Source organism: Sarcophilus harrisii, chromosome 4 (assembly GCF_902635505.1).
Source record: "Sarcophilus harrisii chromosome 4, mSarHar1.11, whole genome shotgun sequence".
Taxonomy (NCBI): domain Eukaryota; kingdom Metazoa; phylum Chordata; class Mammalia; order Dasyuromorphia; family Dasyuridae; genus Sarcophilus; species Sarcophilus harrisii.
This window is the reverse complement of record NC_045429.1, coordinates 44,406,907-44,430,485: the sequence shown is the minus strand read 5'-3', so window position 1 is coordinate 44,430,485 and position 23,579 is coordinate 44,406,907. Positions and strand designations below refer to the sequence as shown.

The 23,579-nt window shown below is 35.0% G+C and overlaps 1 protein-coding gene across 24 annotated transcripts in view; it reads left to right on the top strand.

The window, feature by feature from the left end:
• ADGRL2 (adhesion G protein-coupled receptor L2) overlaps positions 1 to 23,579 on the top strand; it is a 223,119-nt gene that overhangs the window by 181,815 nt on the left and 17,725 nt on the right. For all 24 annotated transcript variants that reach the window (XM_031936761.1, XM_031936764.1, XM_031936774.1 and 21 more), the window contains 7 exons: positions 1,476 to 1,659; positions 5,332 to 5,454; positions 5,752 to 5,957; positions 7,110 to 7,283; positions 8,435 to 8,644; positions 9,676 to 9,896; positions 11,250 to 11,316. In XM_031936761.1, coding sequence (XP_031792621.1) covers positions 1,476 to 1,659; positions 5,332 to 5,454; positions 5,752 to 5,957; positions 7,110 to 7,283; positions 8,435 to 8,644; positions 9,676 to 9,896; positions 11,250 to 11,316 — 1,185 coding nt within the window. The remainder of the gene's footprint in view (positions 1 to 1,475; positions 1,660 to 5,331; positions 5,455 to 5,751; positions 5,958 to 7,109; positions 7,284 to 8,434; positions 8,645 to 9,675; positions 9,897 to 11,249; positions 11,317 to 23,579) is intronic.

Below are 23,579 nucleotides of genomic sequence, written 5' to 3'. Positions count from 1 at the left end.
CTGTGACAGAGGATTCATTTGTCCCTCAGATTAGAGGCTCCAATCTGTATTTCTTGGTGGCTAATGAATCCAGCCTCAGCAGACCGATTTTGGTTCCACTCCAGTTAATGACTGCAAGTGGGATCAGTAAGAGCATCCTCACTATTCCATCTCCCATTAGAGAACAGAATTGGGGAGGGGGGATCCTTTAATTCCACTACGGAGTATCATATACCTGCCCCGAAGGTCGTGGTGGCTCACAAAGCATACAGAAAGAGGATATTAAGATGGATTAAGCTAATTAATCTTACTCTGGCAATAGTCTCCACCAATATTTTCCTATTCATTTAAATGCAGTATTTTTAACCAATTTTAGGGGGTGGGGTTCTGTTTGTATGCACTGTGCTTATTTTGCCCTCAGCATTTATTACTAGATCAAACAGATCACATATGTGCTGTGCTTAAGGTCACATGATGACCAGGTAAATGGGGCAGGGATTCACCAGTGCATGACATATTCAATGCAGTTACATACATTATGTATCAAGAGAGAGCCTGCCTTCAATTGATTAACTGATTAGTGTGATTGATTGGGTTATTTTATGAAGAGAATTAAAAAATGTCTCTGAATTTCTCTCTTCCCTCCCCCCTCCTTTATTTATTGTTACTTTATGTATCGCTGAATTAATCTCCCCATGAGAAGATTTTCAATTATATGGTCATTTTCAGGGACTTTACTTTGTTTTATACACCTCCTCCCTTCCCTCACCTCTCTCCCCCCCCCCCCCCCCCCCCCCCCCCCCCCCCCCAATTCCTTAAATGACCAGTTTAGACTTGGACTATCTTGTTTGTTCAGATGATTAATTGCCTTTGCTCAGTGACCACTATACAAGAACTATAGTTCGTGGTCTCCAGGATTTGAGCTCGGCATCGTATAGTAAGTTGGGAGAGAGAGAACATTTACACATCATTTACACACTGAAACCACTTCATCTCATTAGTCTTTGCTAATAAACAAATGTGGCAATAAACACTGTGGGCCACAGTTTGGGCAAAGTGTTATTTTCAAAAACAACATATTATCTGTTCTTTCCCACTGACAACATAAAGCTACTCCTTAGGTCTTAAGTATCTTCTGTCCAGAAAATAAAAACCTTGACATTGTATGTAAGATTAAAGCCTCAGGCAAAGGCATTGGCGCAAGGTCTTATATTTTTCTGCACTTTTTGACCCTGTTTTTGTGCACTATATAAATAGAAATAAATCAGATATCTACATTTACATTTCACGACCAGTTTGACATTCTAGTAACCCTTTTAAATAGTCCTATTTTGAAGTAGTTAGGTCTATTTTATGTTAACCAGGTGTTCTGGTATCTTTAAATCAGAGTAAATCATCTTGACAGCTGAATATTAGAATTGTCACAAGACAGCACTAGAAAATCTCCTCAGTGCCAGAAGCAGTCAGGCCTAATGATAGTTTTCTAATGGATGCAGGCAATTGTTGACACAGTGGACAACCTGCTGAGACCTGAAGCTCTAGAATCCTGGAAAGACATGAATTCTTCAGAACAGGCACATGCTGCAACGATGCTACTTGATACACTGGAAGAAGGGGCCTTTGTCCTGGCTGACAATCTCTTAGAAGCAACACGGGTCTCAATGCCCACTGAAAATATTGGTGAGTTTTCCTGATGACACGTGGAGCTTTTGCCTGGGAGTTGAACCTGGCTGAAAAGACTATGCTTTTGTTACTCCCTGCTTGCAAAATTTTAATTTCTTTTCCTTCCTTCTTTCCTCCCCTTGTCTATCTTTTCCCTTCTTCCTTCACTTTCCCTTCTTCCTTTCTTCCTTCCTTCTTTCCTTCTCTCCTTTTAATCTCTCACGCTTTCCCTTCCTTTTTCCTTCTCAAAAGAAACAAAAGAAGTGTAGATAAGCGAGTTGAAGACCAAGAGTATTTGGTTTTTGTCTTTGTTCCCTTAGTCCCTGGTGCCACCTAGTAAGGTACTTCTTTATTTAAATTGAATCAGCCCATAGCCAAATGAGTACAAAGGGAAAGGATAAAATACATTTTTATTTTAGAATTTTAAAATTGTTTTGCAATTGAAAAATCATAGCAGAACACATCTCTAGAAAAAGCTGTTTAAATGCTGCGCTATGGGTTTGTTGAACTCTCCCAAATTCTTCCCGTGGAGTTGTGGTGGAAGATGCCTTTATTTTATATCGTCTGTTCCTAATGAATTTAAATGACTTTTTTGGAATGCCAGTACATATTTTAGACATATAATACACGGGCCACATGTTTACATTAAGCACTACTGCCTTCAGGTGAAAATGTGCTCAGTGAACTACCATAATGCAGAATGTATATATATACTCCATCGATGGCAAAATAGCTGCGGAGAGTTTGGAGCATAATTCAGAACTTTAAATGCTGGCTCTGAGAGGAAGATGCTCAGTGATAACAATGAATTGGGAGAGAGTCTCACTGCAGCCGCATTTAACACAGTCTTTGTTTATTCAGAATTGTGATAATTCAGCTGAGTTTAGCTAGTTTGTGCTAACCACAAAATCTTGGGAATCAAGAATTTGTCCAATGAGTACATAATAGACTGCTGTTGGTCATGTTGGAAAATTCACAAGTTAAAGAGAGTTGGAAGGAACATCACAGAGCATATAGCTTTATCTATACTTGAGAACAAATGAGAGATAACTCCAAGGTTTTGGGCATAGACGACAAAGCTAAGAAAATAATTTGATTTGTTGTTTCCAGTTCATTATAGTTCTGGAAATCAAGACATCTGTATTTGTTAGAACTGTGTGTAAAACACAAATAAATAGCTTCGGAGTGAAATTACATCAGTAGGCATTTATTCAATACTTTCAGTATGCCAGAAATTGTGCTAAGCACAAAAAAATTTCCAAACCAAACAGTGCACACATGCACAATCTCTCTCCATAAGGAACTCAAAATCTAATGGTCAAGATATAAGCTTGTAAACAATCACATAAAAATAAGACAGCTATAGATAAATATGTATATATACATACATATATATATGCATACATACATTTATTGGTAAATTAGAGAAAATCTCAGGGTGCTTAGATTTAGAAGGGCTGGGAAAGTCTCCTTCTAGAAAGTGGGACTTTATCTGAGACTTAAAGAAAAGCTAGCCTGATTTGAGAAAGGATAGGAAGTTTTAGGCATCGAGGACAGTCATTGAGAAAACCCGTGGCAGTGGAAAATGTAGTGACACTAGTGTCACTAGATCAAAGAGGACATGACACGGGTAAGATTGAAGGAGGTCAGGTTGTCTCTGCTCAGTCTTAGTCCATATGCCCTCATTCTCAGGCACTTATTTTGGGATCACATGCAGACCTTTTATGCTGCCTTTCTCATTCTCTTTTTCTGATCAGGTGAGATTGCTGGACAGGTGAGAAACAGTTCAGAGAAAAAAACAAAATACTGCCATAGTTATTGCCTAATTTGTGATAATTTTTACTGTGACAGAAGCATTCAAATGAAGTGTTTCAACTGTGCTTTTTTCTTACCCTCCCCCCCCCCCAAAAAAAAGAAAGAAAAATTCTGATTGAGGTGATTTTCCTCCATATCACAATTCTGAATCCTCTTAAGTTTATCCTCCTTTGTAGAAAAGACAAAGCATGGGTAGTGACTGTCTGCTTGCCTTTCAAGAGATAACCTAAAGGAGAATCTACAGATTTCACACCCTTTTCCACAGGATATGCTACTAATAATGCTCTCAGAATGGATAAAGCCATCTTTACCCCATTATTTGCAATGCAAAGAAAAATTTATTTGCCTAGAGATAGTCATATGAATATAATTTTCCAATTGAAAATACAGCTGTTTGAAAAGATAGACTTCAGCAAAACTTAAATGAGATACTTGGGCTATAGATGTACAGAGTGGGGAGAAGACAAATTTATGCATCCTACTCCCCCCTTTCTGATAAGTATGCCCTCTAAGGTAAAGGGGCATGTATATAAGGAGTCCTTTTCACTTTTTCATAATTTCTGTTATCTATAGTGAAGAGAGTAAAATTTATATGTTTTCATTTTTTGAGTCCTGTGCAAAAATGATGTTTTCAAGGGCATTGACCCATTATCTGAAAGGGAAGCTTAGGGGGGGCTTCTGTGTAATGTCTTTTTAAACTCTCATATAAATAGTCTGTTTTGTCTTTGTAAAAATAAAAAAAACCACAACACAATTATTAAAGTGAGTTTAACGTACCATCATACTTTGCTCTTTCCACTATATAAAAATCATTTGTTTCCATTATTTTTATCCTTATTATAAACACAATAGTCTTTTTCTATGGATATTAATAATATAATATGGCTTTGTTAGCAAGGATATTCCTTTTAAACAAAATAAGCATGAAATTTTGAGCTTTAATAATAAAATTTCTTTTAATACAGAGTGTTAAAAGTTATATATTTGTGTTAAGGAGGATTATGGCAATTATTGTATTTTTATTAGACAAAAAAGCATTTTACAATTAATTTAATTGGCTGCATTGGTCATGTGAATACCCTGAGTAATTTCCATATTTAAGCTTCTCATTCCTGTATATTTGTTCTCTTGGTTAGTCAATGGCAGGTTTGTATTTCTTAAGATTAGAAAAAAGCACAAATCCTTGTCAGGATTAAGAGTTATGTGTATATGTAGAAAAAAATGCCAGGTTTACCTGTTGATAAATATTTTGTGCTGATCTGAATAATTTGAGAAATAAAGAGAATCCCAGTTTTAGGTAGTTATATCATATAATCTTAGGTCTGTACCACATGTTTGTGAACCAGGTCTTATACAAAGAAAAAGTGCATCCATTTGGTCTTTGATAAGCATTTTTAGGACTGACGGTGAAGCCCAAGGGTTTAAAAATGAAGTTTCAATAGCTTTACATCCCCGGTTCATTCTAGTGGTTTAAATATAAACTTCACCAACTGACAGATACGTTAGAGTCAGAATTCCTCTTATCTATGGGCTAGATTAATTAGCTACTAGGGTTAGTGCTCAATTCCTATTAATTCTTTGAAAATTTTACAATTGATTATATAAGCTATGGATAAATTAATACCATCAGAAGGTACAAAAAACAAATGACAAAAATTTAAATTGGCATTTAAGAGTCATTCTGGGAGCCACGGTATATAGAATTTTCTTGGAGTACGCAGATTCTATTATGTGAATTTGTTTAAACAAAAAAAATTCTGTGTGTGGCGGGGGAGGGCATTTAAAAATATTGCTCAGGAAAATTTCACTGGTCTATTATTTGACTCTTGAAAATGTGTTTAATGCATTTTCTTCATCACTCTTTATTTGAACCAGTTTTGGAAGTCGCTGTGGTCAGTACCGAAGGCCAGGTACAAGACTTGAAATTTCCTCAGGGCAGCAAAGGATCCAATTCAATCCAACTTTCTGCAAATACTGTCAAACAGAACAGCAGAAATGGTAAGGCTGAGCATAAAATGATAGAACTTTGTCCATATTCTCCATATTCAGACCACATCTTCTTGAGCTCATTGTTCTTAAGCTTCTCATTAGCTGGACTCTTACTGTAGTTTTTGTTATTGTTATTGTTGTTGTTTTTATGAGCTAGATTTTTTAAAAATGATATAGACTAGACTTGGACTCAAGTTCAAAATTACGCCTTTCTTCCATTTTTGTCATTGTTGCTATTTTATTTTACTACTGGGAAACTGTTGCAAGCATGATTCTTCTAAAATAAGATTGTTTTCACCTTTACAGGGCTTGCAAAGTTGGTCTTCATCATTTATAAGAGTTTGGGACAGTTCCTTAGTACTGAAAATGCAACTATAAAACTGGGGGGTGACTTTGTTGGCCGTAACAGTACCATCGCTGTGAATTCGCACGTCATTTCAGCCTCACTCAATAAGGAGTCCAGCCGTGTCTACCTGACTGACCCTGTGCTTTTTACCCTGGAACACATTGATGTGAGTTACTCTAATGAATTAATGAGAAGGTCATCAAACCCAGCAAGAGAAGGGAACAGTGTTGGAGGAGGGGGAAACAGAGGAGGAACACCTTTCCATTTGAATTTTAAATGTTGGACTAGGTCAGAGACACAAGTTTATTTAAGTCTATGAACATAAAATTAAATGAGCCTGGTTCAGTGATTATTAGAACTTAAGTGTATTCTTAATGAAAGCTAATTCAGTAATCAACATGAAAATGTAAATGACTCTAATTTGTTTCAGATTGAAAATTAACTCTTACCTTAACAGCAGGATAGCAGAATATCAACTCTTATGGCTCTGCCTGTTTAGTGTGGCAAGTTTAAATGTCAGTGAAAGCATTTAACCCCTGTTTTTTAATTCCAGACTCTGCTTGGAAAAATGTTTACGAAGCACTGTGAATTAAAAGGTGAAGCAGGGCGAGGAAATGCAGTTTCTCTGCTGTGTCTTGAGTTTACTGCAAATCTCCATCCTAGCTATTAAGTTGCTAGTTAATTGACTGCACTATGTTAGAAGATTGTCTGCAGTCTGTTTAAACCTCCTTGTTATAAGCTGAGAGAATCAGTTCCCTCACATAGCCAAGTGGATCAACCGAATTGGCACAGGGAAATAAATGTGTGAGGTTACTCCTCTCTCTCTTTTTTTTTTTTGGTTGCTATTTCAGTGGATTTGCCTGGAGAGGAGCCTTAAGGAGTTGGCTGTTTGATTCAGATTGGTACTTATATGTCAACTTTGAGCTGACCGAAAATGAATGAAAAAGGAGAAATGGATTTTAAAACACTTGGTTCTTAGAGATATTCCTTAGAATATAGTCATAGCTCTAATTTTGTCAGAAAGGGAAAAATGACTCTAATGTGCCATCAGTATGTAAAATCATAAGATGGAAATTGTAATTGTCTAAAATGGGTCTTTGGTAATTTAGAGTACACTTTACAGTGTTTCGGACTATAAAGTCCCTTTTAAGCTAGATGCCTGCCTTGTACAACATAGTCCACAATTTTGCTGATGAAAAACTTTATAGTCCGAAACATGCAAAGTTTAATCTAAATTACCTTTTACACATATTAAACAATTGCTATAGCCATCTTAGAGTGTAAAATCCTAATTTTATCTTGTCATTTTATTTCCCAGCCTGACAATTATTTCAATGCAAACTGCTCCTTCTGGAACTACTCTGAAAGAACAATGATGGGATATTGGTCTACCCAGGGCTGCAAGCTGGTTGACACTAATAAAACTCACACAACGTGTGCATGCAGCCACCTAACCAATTTTGCTATTCTCATGGCCCACAGGGAAATTGCAGTAAGTATTTGCACTTCTAATGAGTTTTGGAAACATCTCTAGAGATTCCACCCAGCTTGGGAAATAAGTCCGTTCTTTGGGTGCTTATTGTGACTGAAAACAAAACAAACGAGTGGGAACTTCTAGAGGTCCCTATAGTGTCCTTCCTTTGCCATATATTTGTTGCACTTTCTCAGAGGCATCTGCCTTTATAATTCCTTCTGTTCTAGCCTCAGCTTTCTTTTCTTCCCCCTAGTGTATTCTTGTCTAAGATTACATCCTTTTTCACAAATTACACTCCGGTGGAATCAAGTTGCACCAAGTACCACTCTGCGTTTCCTAATACGTTGCCACTCTGTAATTAATATGTAATAGGTGATGAAAAAACAGAGGGAGTTCTTGTGTTTTAACATTCCTCCTTGTGCCTATGTGGAAACAGACCACAGGAATCCAAGTATTTCTAGGGAGTCCTGGAGGGCATCAGTCAGACCCTTTGTGGGTGCTAAGCAGTTGGGATGGATTGATGAAGAGTGATACAAGGAGTAATTAGTACAAGATAATGACATAAGGGAAGAAGAGTTCTTTTAAAACCGCTTATTTCTGGGTCTGAAAAATTGGGAGAATATAAGCCTTTTATCCTAATCACTTTTCTTTGTCATCTTTTAAAACTTTCGGAGTTTTCAGAAATCTGTATTGTCATGATAGGCCTGCTCTGTTCTGATTAGCAACACTTCCAAATTAAAATGTCCACTTTTCAATAATACTTTTTATATTTGCAAATATGTAAGATAAAAGCAAAGTATTATTACATTTTCACAAATTCTTCTGCTATATGGAGACATGTTTGTATACCCATGTGCAACCATTGGTAAATCACTTGATTCCAGTCTTAGTTTTCTCATCTGTAAAATGGGGATAATAATAGTACTTATTTTACAGGGTTCTTGTGAGGACCCGGTAAAATAATATAAGTAAAGCCCTTTACAGACCACAAAGTGCTATACCAGTATTAGATATTACTTTTATTATCATTTTGACTTCATTTAAGCTCAAGTTTACAAGTAACTTTCTGAGCAAGAGGCATCTTATTTGGAAACATAAAAAAAGAAATTTTTGCAACTTCTTTCACTTGAAGTCTAGCCCTTCTAATGCCCCTCATTTCTTTTTTTCAGTACAAAGATGGAGTTCATGAGTTACTTCTCACTGTTATCACCTGGGTGGGAATTGTCATATCCCTCGTTTGCCTCGCTATCTGCATCTTCACTTTCTGCTTCTTCCGTGGTCTACAGAGTGATCGTAACACAATTCACAAGAATCTCTGCATCAATCTTTTCATTGCGGAATTCATTTTCCTAATAGGCATTGATAAGACTGAATACACGGTAAGCTATCCTTGTGCCTATTGATTATCTTTTCTCAGAAAATGACTTTTTGATTTTGATGTGAATTTAAATATGACACTGCCCCCAAGCTATCAGCCCACATTCTCTCTCTGATGGGGGAACAATGAGAAGAAAGTTTTACATAGATTAAGATAGACAAGTTAATGATATTTTCACTTATTGAAAATATCAGCCTATCCTGCCCCTTTCTCCCGAACAGTGTGCAAGAACTTTTGCCTATTTGAGAAACATACTTTGTTACTAAGTCAAATGATTTGAATAGGGCAGATTTAGTTAGTTCTGAAGTAAAAAAGAAATCTTCTTTCACAACCTCTTCCCTTCTTTATACCAAAGGCTTTATCCAGGGATGATTCTTGGAGGTTTATCTGTCACTGTGAAATCTTTTACACATCCTGAATTTTAAAATTTGGTGGTTATTTCATTGTATCTTCACCTGGACTAAGGTGAAACTAAGTTGCTTACACATCTTACAGATGAATCTCCTCATATAGTAAAAGTTGAAGTATTTGTCATTTAAAGCAGATAGAGAGACTCCTGGCTGCTGTACAGAATTTCAACCAGAAGCTATAAATAATATATCTAGAACCAGCTGTTCTATCTAGACTCATGAACCAAATTCACTACAAGCTCGTTCTTACAGAATAGTCAAGATTTGTCCTGCTGTTAACACGGCACTGTTGTAATTAAGGGTTTCCAGCATCATTGAGTAGTCTGTTCTGTTAAAGAATGTGCTATAACTTTTACTTACAGTATCATCAAAATTAATACTTTATAAAGTTACTGCAAGCTCAATCCCGTATTAATTTTAGTAATGCTTTTTACTTATGACTGAAAATATCAGGACCCCATGAATAGAATTTCATAGTCACAGCATGTTTGCATATTTGTTTGCAGCAATGTGTAGGGTTGCCTAATTTTTAAGAAGACAATTACTTTTGTGAGGTTTCCCTGCTAATCTTATACATTTTTGAAGTTAGCCACTGTTGTTGACACTTTTCCTTTCTTTGCAGATTGCATGCCCAATATTTGCAGGCCTCTTACACTTTTTCTTCCTGGCTGCCTTTGCCTGGATGTGCCTAGAAGGGGTACAACTCTATTTAATGCTTGTTGAAGTGTTTGAGAGCGAATATTCAAGGAAGAAATACTACTATGTTGCTGGCTACCTCCTTCCTGCCACTGTAGTTGGTGTCTCAGCAGCCATTGACTATAAGAGCTATGGAACAGAGAAGGCGTGAGTAATTGAAAGCGACCTGAGTGTTTTTCAAGTGAATAATTTTTTTAAAGCCTGTTAGGTGTCAGTGAGGGTCCCTGACAGACTAAAATGGCATCTGAAAGCTTTATTGGGAAGAGAATGGCCATGCCGTACACAGATTACAATCAAGTCTTTTGTAATTTTCTAGGTTCAGAGAATTTCCATTCTGGGAGAGGCGGATTCTAAATTATGGTCTTTCTTTTTAACACAAAAAGATTGACCTGAAACAAATTGAAAAAGTAAATAACTTTTTGGTCTAAAATGGATATTAAGTAAAAATTCCTTTTAGGTTAAAGTGTCTGGCAATCTTAACCACTCAGTTTTAAGCTAATGCTTCATTAGTTGCCTTTGTTCAACTGCCCCTCTGGCTAACTCTCACAGTGAATGATGATAGAAGAACATTCTATCCCATATGATGTTTTGCTTTGATAATATTTTGTCAGGCAGTTTGAACAGGATTAAAATTAGCCACTGCCTTTTATTTATAAAAATAGAGATATTTATAGAAAGTGACAGAAGGTAGACATAGACATGTTTCCAAGGATTTGAGTTGCTAGAGGCATGAATTTGCCTCTCTATACTGTTTACTTTTTCCTTTGATAAAATTAGTTGCATTATAGAAAGATGCTAAGGACTACAAGGGAGCCGCTTGATTTTGCAAATGATGAAAGACAAACAAAAGCCGTTCAAGTAGAGAGACAGCAGTATTGGGGAGCAGGAAGGAGGATCGGCTCTGCCTTTTTGACTCAGATACTGTACGCATGTACTGCTTTCCCCTTCGGTCCCCTTCCCTTCCCAATTGAGTCATTTTATTTGTGTCATACTGTTTTGCAACAGAACATGACATCTGAGCATTTTCTGTCTGTTCTGTTCCATGGGGATAAGCACTTTACTTGAGATAGATAAAGATAAAAGGCAAATTTTGAAGATTACACAGGGAAGTTGAGAAATATCGAATGGGTTTTTGATGTGAAAGTTCATAGCTCCTTTAGTAAAGCCTGAAATCTTAAAGTGGACAGAGGGCTTTCTTTTATGTCCTGTTGTTCTGTTTTCCCCAATAATGGGGAAATTATTCTAGGATTATCATACAGGAAAAGAATCTGCCTTAACAGAAGCCCACAACACATATTTAAACTATTCTGCACTCAACAAAATGCTTTGTTAGGCAGGAAACAAAGGCCACATTTTTGTGATCATCCTGGCTTACTCAGTATTTACTTACAAAGTTACGTCTAGAAATAGTGTGTGGAGTCTCAACATAACATTTTCTTGTTTGAAATATTTGAGGAGCCAAAGAAACATCGTGTAACTCATGTTCTCTCTTTCTCTCAGTTGCTGGCTTCACGTAGATAACTCTTTTATCTGGAGCTTCATTGGGCCTGTTACCTTTATTATTATGGTAAGATTGCTTTTCTTATCCTCCCTCTGTCTCCCAGTCCTTTCCTTCCTGCTATTGTAATGGTGCTTTCTATACAGATGTGCTTTTATGTTGAATTATTAATTCATTATCAGACACAGTTTTAACTAATTTTAATTGTGTGTATCTCTGGCTTAACACAACAAATGCACTTTTTGAAACAAATATGCATCATCAGTTGTATTCCACATATTCAAATAACCGCTACATTTTCTTATATTTGAAAAGTATTCTCCATTCTTTTTCCCAACTCTGTCTTGGTATTAGAAGAATACACTAATCCAGTTTATCTATTTGTGAGTGTGTGTGCACATGCTTACAGATAAATATACAAGTCCATATATGAGTATATGCCTTTAAAGCCATTTAGGTCATCATGGAACATAATGGAAACTAATTGTATTATGGAACAGGATAAACCAACTTTTAATTCTTCATTTGGCAAAAGAGACCACTTTTAGAAATGCTTCTTCCCCAGTCCTCCTTAGTTTATCTTAAGAATATGTTCACAGATCTCTTGAACTCTTATACCATCACCATTGCAAAGACTGCTACACTTAGAGAACTGACTGTTAGAAAAAGATGGGCAAACATCAAATTTGTATTTCTCATTTATGTTGGAGTTTTTAAATTCAGCTGCTTCCTCTATATAAACATCTTAAGAATCAGTTCCTTTTTGATTGCATAAAATTATGTAAAAGGGTTAAGGATACTAGTAACATAACTTATTAGGGAAAAAATATACATTTCGCATACACAGTTATTTCAGAATTCATTGGCAAAAAAATTTACTTTTCACGTTTTTAGAGGGATGAAGAGAAAGGATAATATTAATCTTGAAAACAATCTGAGTTTTTAAGTAATTTTATAAGTATTATATATAGAATCAAATGAAGTTAAAGTTGTTTAATACTTTTAAAACTGTATATTTTTTATATTCCTTATTTAACTTTGACTGAAAACTTTTTTAAAAAATTTCCTCCTTTTATTCAGTCCATATTTAGAAATAGAAACAAAATTGGCAAAGGCATATAAGCAAACTATCTCAATTTGTATTTGAATTTTAGATTTCATCTCTATATTTGGCATTGTATAGATTCAGTCAATATTTACTGGTATAAAAAGAAATTAAAATTATTTTAAATATTTTTAATTTAGAGAAGGGAATATATTGGAAATTGTGAATGATGTGGAAATAAATATATCAGTAAAATTATTTATTTTAATGATAGGAGTTATTGACTGCATGATCTTCAAAGTACTAACCTTGTGATCTCTATTTTAAAGAGGAGGAAACTGAGGCTCAGGGAAGTTAAATTATTTGCCTAGTCAGTTAGTTAAATGTCATGGCAGAATCCTTGATTTAAAAAGCAAACAAACAATGAGTTAATTTGATATCAAATTATGTAACTATATATCTAATTCTCTTACAAGAGGAAAAAAATGAGACATAAATTTTATCTTAAGTCATTTCTCTGGGACAAATTTTAAATAGTCTTTTTCTTGAACAGCATCACAGTGTTAAAAGTTAGGTCTTTTATTTATTTATTTTGAAATTAATTTTATTCAGTATAATTTTTCACAATTCCCTGGAGGGGAAGTCGGGAAACTAATTTGGCACTACCATCATGTATGCTTTTGGAAAAGCACTTGATGTCTCAGGCTTTCTATTTTCTCATCTCTAGAAAGAGGAGTTATATCATGTCACCTAGGAAGTTTAATAATTCCATGATTCTATAATAATATGAAAATAATCTCAGACAAAAAATAAAATCATTTGAAGCCATGAATGTTTTAATTAAGATATATTAACATGGAGGAAGAGAACAAATAAAATACATCAAAACTTATTTTAATTAGTGCATATCCTTACACAATCATAGAATTGAAAATTGGAAAGGACCTTAGCTACTACCATCTAGTCCAATTTATATCAGAAAAAGAATCTATACTACAGCACAGAAGTATAGTCAGGAAGATATATTTTATGCATATAATTTTAAGCTGAAGAATGAATATACCCCAACATGATCTTAACTATGCATATATGTGTCTGAATATATAGTCATATAATATTTACATTTTGTTTTATTTTACACAAAGGAGAAGGGAGTTCTTAGTACATTAGGTTCTGGTTACTCAAGTGGAAAAATGTGTTAGCAGTTTGAGGAACACTTGAGAAAATATCTGGGATTTTCAAAGTTTTCTGATCAATGATTTACTTCACATCAGAGGTGTAAAACACACCTCTAGTCAGTGGAAAACATTCCCCGGTGGGGTCAGAACCATATTAAAATGTAGTTGGTAAAATATTTGCCCATATAAGTAAAAATCCATTAGAATACAGATAATATTAATATGTTGTTTTTTAAGTCCATCTGCTCTTGCAAGAATCCTTGTATATGGCTTCCTTTTCATTTGAATTTGACACCACTGCCTTACAGGATTACATGCTTAAAAAGATGGGAACAGAGGACTGTCTGGATAATGCAGGCAAAACTAAGATCTTTTTTCCCCCCTTTTGGCAAAAGTAATATCTAATATGACATGCATAAAACTATCTTCTTTGTGGTTTGGTTTTGTTGGGGTTTTTTGTTTTGTTTTTAACACTGATTTAAATATACATTGAAAAAATAAGAAATTTTAGAATAAAACAAAGACATCTGGTCATATTGATGTCCTATATCTCTCTTCTTTCCTTTTTTCTCCCTCTACTCTCCCTCCAAAAAAGAAGAAAACAAACAATACTATTTACATGATCCCCAGGGCTAGGAACTTCACTTATGATCCTCAGTTTACTATAGGGTTGGTTGGTCTAGATGATTTCTGAGATTCCTTCCAGCCCTAGATTAATGATAAACTGTTCCCCAAAATTGAATTATTAAGATGTCTAATTAAAAAAAATACATTAATGAAAATTATATATATATATATATATATATATATATATAGTATTGCCATTTGTGTTTTATGTCTCTAAGAACAAATACTTGCTTTTGGAATGCTTAAAAAAAAAATTAGTTTGGAGAGGATGGCCTTGGGCATTGCTAAGGGCAGTTATGTTCACACCTAACTAAGTCAGAGTAAGAAGAGAGTTTAATCTTGTTTATGTTCAGTTAGAGTCCACTGTTATTTATTGGCTATGTCATTGTTACTCTCTAGCAGATCATTTTGACTGAGATGCGAAAGGCATTTGAGAACATTATTCCCAACTTCCTCCCCCCCAAAAAAAGTAACTATAGCAATCACAGATAGTTCCTTCTCCTACAATTGGTTTGCCCTCTAATTGTCCCAAAACAAAGAGATGTACAATGCTGTAATAATACCTTGAGGATAACTATTTGTAGAATAAGTAACTTTGTGTCACTGGTAACCCACACAAAATAATTTAACAGCAGTGACCTGTAAGCCATCATTTTTATTTTGGTTTGGGGCATGATGCATCTCTTGCTTCTATAATGAGTGATAATACACTATTAGAAAATATCCTCTTCAACTTTCCTCCTCTCTGAGCTTAACTCATTCTACTTAGTCATGTTAAAATCAGTGTACGCTTTTAGATCACAAGGATTCCGTGAAGGATTGGAAGGCTCTGAAGAAGACAAACCTTCCGGCTTTTGCATTTCTATAGTATGATATGCCTATGGGCACCCAGGGTTATTATATCTATGAGAAAAGAGCATGTAAGTAATGAGCGATGGAGAAACCATTAGTATGCCTGAAATGGTTTAATGAAAGCTTGGATCATGACACGTCAGGAGCTGTTCTTATCATTTGGACAGCTCCATCTGCATCTTTAATAATTAATTCAGTTCAGTAAGAGTTCAGCTCACACACTCATTTAGAAGTCTTCTTCAGAGAACCCCTCTCTGACTGCCAGTCCCAGGGAGAAATCGGCTTCTGCATGGCTACCAGCAAAGATCTGCAGATCCAAGCACAGTTTGAGAGCTGCATTTGCCAGGTAGCGAAAGCTCGAGGGAGGACAAAAAGGGTCAGAGCATGTGTGGTTCAGCGAGGTTACTTCAGAGGGGTCTTTCTGTTCTTCTGTCTTATCATATCCATGTCAGCACTGCAGGCTGGGCATGCTGAATTTTAAGCTGCTAAGCTCAGGCGTACGTGATTCAATTGAGCAGGCTGATGGCTAGAAAACAAACAGGGCTTTCCTGTAATCTCTGGTCAGAAGAACCTCTGGTCTTTTGACTCCTTTGTACCCTTCTTTTCATGCACGTTTACGCTAGGTAAAAAGAGGTAGAACCAGCCAGTCAGTCAGCGGGGAAGCTTGATCCTTATGGGGAGTTCTAATAAATTATGCTGGCAGAGGTTATTTCAACAATAATTTATGAAATTACAGGATTTCCTGAGGTTGCTGAGAGGTTCTTTTCATTAAAATAGGGGAGAATTTTTTTTTCCCTCCTGATTTTCTCTACATTACATCTATGTAGTTCCATTCAGACAAATAGGCAATCTCTTTTTCAAATGTTTGTGTGTTGATAGGATATGCACGTATGTGGAGAGTTAAAGTCTAGCCATGATTATGGTCAAGATTAGTGAGTTAATCCAAAGTTAATCAAGCAGGTAGCTTAAAATAATAATAAAAAAAAAAGTACCATATGTGGGATCACTGGCTAAAGAATTTTTCTAGTAATGGGATGAGATGGAGAAGGAGAGTCATAAACAAGCAGGTCTGAACATTACTTAGGATGAGTAGGATAAGCTGCTTGAGACAAAAGGGATCTTAACTCTTCAGTGGGGGGAGGGATATATTTTGAACCCTAACTCACTGAAATGCATATTTCTGATTTATCAAGATATTTATTTTCCCCAAGAACATACATAGATACATATCATTAACCTGAAAATACACATGCATTTTTGTAAGATTTATATGTGTCTGTGCATATTCTCTTAATGATATGATGGCTTTTAAGAAACAAGTGATCACAAGTTATAAATGACTTGAAGAACAGTTTTGGGTGTTTTTATGTTTTATTTTGTGTGAGAGATATTTTCTTGGTTTGTTTTGTTAAGGAAGCAGGGAAATTTTTTTCACATAGTATAGATTTGTTTCAAATCTTCCTTTACCTTCCTATCCTATCCTTGGCCTTCAGTAATATGAATTAAAGCCAAGACCTGGATTTCATTCTTCAACATACTGTATGTGAGACCCTGGCCAAGTCACTTAAACTCTTAGTCAAATCTGAATAGGTGTAGAGTATTTCTAGATTAGTAGCTGCCTATACTAATGAAAAGAGGAGTCTGGCCATTTCCTCTCCACCTGCACACTCTAAAGAAACGGGGAAGGGCAGCATACTAATTCATTGCAAAACAAAATGCTCTTCTATTACTTATCATTATCTATGGGATTAAGGGATTAAAAAAAAGGGATTAAAAGGGATAATTTTAACCCTTTTAATTTATAAACACAAAAGGTAGAAGAATGGGGCTTTACCAGAAAAAGTTTTTAAATTATTACTTGAAGTTTTGACAGTTTAGCTATCTTTCCTTTTAATGAAAGGGTAGATCTAATATATTGTCTTCTCCTTCTCCCTTCCTCTTTTCCTCCTTCCTTTCAGTTTGAGGGAACAATCCATTTTAATTCTTTGAAGTCGTTCCAAGATAGGGAGGGAATTGGATCAGGTTGAGGAAAGTAAACCTTTGATGATTACTGATAGGAATACATGCAACACTTATTCTTTCTGTATTCTACAAACAAACACCACCATGACAATAATGATAATATTAATCACCTCTTGTAAAATGTTGATCCTAATTCACCTCACAAATTCTATACCTGCTCTTTCTTTCTCACAATTCTGTTCTTTTCACCTTTAAGTTGATATGTTTGATTTTTATTAGATAGGGTCATTTGTATTCTTGGAAGTGTAACATAAAAAAAAAAAGAAGAGCTAGAAGAGCTCTTAAAATAAGAGAAGAGAAAGAATAGTCTGAAAGAATCAAATTCTTAAATTTTTTTTTGTACTATGAATCTTATTGGTAGTTTGATAAAACCTTTAGATCATTTCTGAAAAAATTTTTTTTAAATAGTTGACAGTTCAAGTGTATGTTAAATTTCGGCTAGATATTAAAAAAAAATAAAGATATACTTCCCCCCTTCATCCAATTTTATAGCCCTTCCCTTTATTCTCTCCATTGGTCCCTGCATGTCTGTGAACTCTTAAATTAATAATCCCTGGCCTAATGGAAAGAGAGCCATAACGACTATGTTTTTGTTTAGTTTTAAATTCCAAACATTGAAGCATGGGAAATAAACATCCAAAGTTTGATAATAATTATTTTTTTTTCTAATAGGATTTTCTTACTATTTTTGAAATACTAGTGACAGAGGTTGAAACTAGGGAAAAAAATATAATTAGGGAGTCTAGTAGGAGGAATAAGGAGTAGAATAAAAAAATGGATAAGACCAACTAAGTCTGTATAATTCTGATTTTGTTACTGTTTCATCACCAAGGAGAATAGTCTTTGGACTGGAAAAGGACAGGACTAAAGGAGCTAATAAGGATTGATGCCTAAAAATTTCTAGGAGCAGGATAATTCCTAGCTAGCTAAACTCAAAGCATTCAAGTCCTCCGATCCAGATAAAGTTAACTAGTGGAACTAAAAGAATTGATGGAGATGACTGTCAGTCATGGAAAAATAATTAACACTTCCTTGATAATCACAACTAGCACTTTTGGAGAATAGGATAGCTGTTGCTGTACTAAGGAAAGATGAGTGCTGACCCGATTTTCAAATAGGAAGAAGAGTCAGAGATCTTAAAGTTAGTAGCCTTGACTTAAGTTCCTGGAAGAATTCTTTACTGTATCACAAAAGGGAAGGATAGTAAACTTTAAGAAAGTAAAGTGATGTTCAGAAGAAACTTTGTAAGACTTCCCCCTGCCAGATTATGCCACACTAATAATGAACAATAATTGCTAGCTTTAAGTTTTATAAAGCATCTTCATTTATATTATTTATTTGACCCTTAAAGCACTTTCATTTATATTTTGACCCTCACAGTCCTGTTAAATAGAGGCTATTATTATCCCCATTTTACAGATGAGAAAATGAGGTTGAGAGGCTAAGGGACTTACCCCAGATCACAAAACTAGTTACCATTTGTGATTGTTTGAATTCAGCTCTTCTAATTACAATTCCAGTACTCTCTTATATCACTTTATATATATATATATATATATATAAGATCTATAAATTGGGAGATAGTATTCATATAGCTTAACCTGTATTTTAGTAAAGCATCTTCAGAGCATTCATATTATAATTGAGTGGCCAGACTCAAAATAAGAGTAGTTATTAATGACTCACAGTGGAAAGAAGTTTTCTAATTGTGGAGTCCTGGGATTTGTGTTTGGCTAGGAACTTGACCTTTTTACCAATAAGTTGGATAAAAGCATTTGATAAATACCATGCTTATCAAATCTGCAAATAAAATCTGGGAAGGATTGCTAACATATCTGATGTCATCTGGTTCTTCTGCTTAGATTCTGCAGAATCTAACATGACAGCATTTAAAAGATAACACAAAATGACATAGAGAACTTGCCTTGGAAATGAGAATTCCTCCATGATGCATATTGGTTGTGTCATCCTAGAAACGTCACTGAAGTTTTTTAGAGTACTGAGTAAATCCCTTATTTGCAGAATAGACATAGGTCTGCATTGCATTTGCCCTGGGAAATTCCCTCTGCTAATTAAATTACAAATCTGGCTGTTATAGAGCATCAGAAGCTCAATATGGGTCAACAATATATTATGGCAGTCAAAAAATCCAGTACAATTTTGGACTGAATTCAGGAAAGAATGGTTTCTAGGACCAGAGAGGCAATACTCTATATTAAATCTGTTGTGGAACCTTATATTCAGCCTTGTGTACTACAGCGTTAATTAGATGTTGGACAGGACTGGGAATCAAAGGAAGTGAGTTCAAATTCAGCTATACTAATCATTACCTGTTGATGGTAGGAAGTTACTTTATATATCTACATTTACTCATAAAATAATGTGGCAGGATGATGGCAAGAACTTGTGAGGTTCATTTTACCTCTAAATCTCAGTTATTCTTTGATTAGAAGATTGGTGAGAGAAGCTTTGACATTCTGGTAGATGAGAATTGTTAAAGGAAGTAAGGAGGATTAACTGGGGGGAGGGGGAAAGATATAGCAAAGTCTGTCACAGTTACTGTTTTGTCGCTCTTTTCTGTGGGAAAGGGACTAGATTTGTTCTCCTTTGACCCAAAGAGAACTACAGACTAGAAATTGGAGAAAGACAAGTTTAGGTTGGATATAAAGGGAGAAAAAACATTCCAGGGACTAGATTTGTTCTCCTTTGACCCAAAGAGAACTACAGACTAGAAATTGGAGAAAGACAAGTTTAGGTTGGATATAAAGGGAGAAAAAAACATTCTCATACTTATGTTCAAAATGGATAGGGCAACCCCAGTGTTTTGTTTCTGCTTTGTTGTGTCAGGTTTATTTTTGTAAAAAGACATTTTAAGTTTTCGAAGTCTATTGTTTTGTTATATTTGATATTCAGAAAATTTTCCCCTTGAGAGTTAAACTAGACATTTCCTCTTAGAATCAATGACAAATTCTGCCTAACATGGAGACTTGTTAATATCCAGACCCCAAGCTACCTTTGGAGATCTATTTGAATGTGTTCAATGTTCTTGCCATTGACTGGCCCACTTGTTATTCCATGAAATGGACCTCCTCTCTACCACTTCTGCTCTATTGCTCAAACTGTCTCCTGTGTGTGGAATGTACAGCTTTAAGCATCTGTATGTTAGTAGGCTTTCTAACCCAAGCATCACTTCCTGATCCTCCAATTTTCCAGTGCCCTCTCATTTCATTGCCTGTGTTATTGTTCCAGTAAATATCAAAGCACCTCGAGCACAAGATGGCTTTTCATTTTGTCTTTTACTTTTTAGATTTTTTATTTACATTTTTCATTTTACATCTTCAATACCTGACAAATTCCCTGCCATATAGTAAGCTTTTAATGGTTTGTTTACTAAAACTGAGTTGAACCACCTCAGAAATTTCTGGTTCGAAATCTCTCAGAAAGTAGTAGATTTTTGTCATTTTCCCTTTTGTGTCTCTAACATAAAGGTGAATATCCACTCATTTATCATAACAGAAAGACAAATATAATCTCTCTTTCTTCTCTTCCCGCCTCCTTTCCCCTTCATATAATGATTATGTGTCTAGGGATTTTCTTGATCATGTCTTTGTGTTTTTTCTTTTTCCTTTTTTTAGTAGGTGGCAGGTTAACTGCCAAGAAAAAAATTTTTTTTGGTTAATTACACATGAGATGGAAAAAAGTCATATTCTTTGAACATTTAAACTAGTAATCTAGTTAAAGTCCATTCATTTCTGGAGTTTCAAATGAGTTATTTCATTGTAATATAGAAAAATCATGTCCTTTTTTTTGTCATAATTACTGTATCTCTAGATGTTGTACTTTTTCATTTTTAAAATCAACTTTTTCTTCCAATAAATTTTTAACATTTTTTAAAAAACCATCACTTAACATTTCTCCATATCAAATATTCTTCTCTCAGAGAACCAGCCTGAATAAGATATTAAAAAAAGAGAGACAGTTTAACAAAATTAAAAATTATTAAGCACCTACTATGTGTCAGACATGCACTAAGCATGCAAAGAGAAGCAAAACATATTGCCTGCATTCAAGAATCTTAGGTCTCAGCAAATGTCCATCTTCTGCAAGAATTCTTTCCCAACTTCCCCTTGATGCTCATACCTTCCCTCTCATGATTATCTCTATTTTATCCTATTTGTATCATTTTAACGTAGCTTTTCGCATGTTGACTCCCCCATCACAATACAAACTTTTTAAGTAGAAACTGTCTTTTGCCTTTCTTTGTATCCCCAGCACTTAGCACAGTGTCTAGCACATAGTAGGTACTTAATAAATATTTCTTGACTGACTGACTAAAAATTCATTTTGATTTCTAGGGGGAAGTTCTTCTTTAATGGTTAGAATTTTCCTTAAATGTTATCTTCAGAGATATTCAGTTTGTCATTCAGATCTGCTCTTTTAAACACTATGCATATTTAGTTCATTTCCTTTTTTCTTTGTAGTTAAATTGCCTCATTTTTCACATCTTTTCAAATTATAGGTATATTCTTCACTCTCTTGTTTTCCTTGTTCTATGAAGACAAGAATGATGCAAAATGCCTTGCCTGATTGGGCTTTACAAAATGGCATTATTATTGCCAAATGTTGTATTTCCTCCTCCTTTAAGAACCATAAAATTATGGAGTTTGAGTTATACTCAACCTTAGTAATCACTTACTTACATTCTGTCTTTATGTAATAGATGATGAAAATTAAGGCTTTTTTTTTTTTTTTAACCAAACTTTATTTTAAATCACAAATGTTTTACCCTATCTCCTTAAAAGAATCAAACCTGTTTCCAGAGGTGTATCATATTTCCAATTTATAGAAAATGTAGCAGAAAGTATTTTACCATTGAGATCACCAGATTACCATTATCATCTCAATTAATGAACCATTCAAATTGAGCTCTTGGGAGGGATCTATTTTTTCTTTTGTTTCTAGTTTTTTTCTCTATTTTGTCTCTTTTCTTTTTTGTCTTCCTAGTGTGCAGCATAAAGCCTTTCACATAGTAGACATCTTAAAGAGAAAGATAGTGTAGTAAGTGTATAATAACTGCTGATCAAATAGGATTGAAATGTAAATATTCAGATCATTAAGTGGCAAGAAAATTTCCATCCACCTAGGAGGAATATAGGATAAGATAACACTGTACCCTGTATAGTATGTACAGTTGTATAGCAGAGAGCAATTGAGAAACTTGAACATAAGAATGTAAGAAATGATTCAGAGTTGTATTTCAGCTTAGCTTCCTGTGCTTCTCATCTGTGGAATGCTAGAGCATCCTGGCAGTTGGCAAACCAGACAGCAGTCACAGATGAAGTGACCTTTTCTAAAATAGCATCTATTTCTTCAGGTCAGAAGCTACCAAACATAGGAACTCTTCCTGCAAGCAAAGGAATCTGTGAATCTATGGGTGTATTCATTTATTTTGGTTATTTCTTGTCCCATTCCAAGGCACTTAAACTCTTTAACCCCTGTCCATTTAAACGTTAGTTCAAATACTCTCTTCCATTAAGTTTTACTTGGTCTTTACTTGAGATGGATATGCAACAAATAAACTTCTTTATATTTCACCATATTTGCTGCTCAAACGTGATAATGATAATTATAAGAACTCCTCTTTAAACAGTACTTCTAAATTTGCAAAGTGCCTTAAATTAAGAATATACATTTGATATTTAAGTTCCTTAGCATGGAAGTGCTGTGAAGTATGTGTCAGAGATGAGATAGGAACGCAAAGCTTTCCTTTTGTCTTGGAGTCCGGTTCTTTATCCAATTCACAAAGCCTTTCTTGCATTTACTAATCACAGCAATATTGGGAGGTAGATGTAATTATAATCCTTGTTTTACAGATGAGGAAACCGAAGTTAAGAAATAAGTAGTTTGTTCAATCTCACACCCCTAGTAAGTTTCTGAAGCAAGAGTTGAACTCTGCTCTTTCTGCCCTCAAAACCATCATTCTCCCTTCCAGTATAAAATACTATTAGACTGATTCTACAACTCAGCTCAAAACTCTTTTCCCATTAACCTCCTTTAAACAGGTGTTCCTGGATGTTCTGCCCTTGTCTCTCTTTTTTATCATCTCCTTTAACAATTGTATTCAGTCTTGTGGCATTAGCAATAATCCATAAGATGGCTATCAAGAGAACACCTTTTAATCCTTTAAATACTGTATAAATGTTATTGTTTGCATTTTCATTTTCAGATCTGACTGTCTAATCTTATGATGTCCCTTGATCTCTCTTACCTCATGGGTATTTTAAACTACCTGTGGAACATCTCCTTGTCATCAGGCTAGGTTTTTAAAATTTTTTTCTTATAATCCTATCTTTAGTCAAACCTTTCTATTTCTACAATTGTCTTTATTTTGTAACCCAGTCTCCCCAAGTATGAAGCTTTGGTGTTTTTTTGACTGTATGATTGCTGCTCACATGTAATTAAGGCACGTGTGGGTCAAGATCCCTGAGATCCCTTCCAACTTAAACATTTTGAAATTCTTTGTTATCTCTGAAATCTTTTCTGTTTGCTCTTTCTCTCCCTCCCCCCCCACCCCCTCCTCCTTTTTCCAGTGTCTCCTCCAAATATGG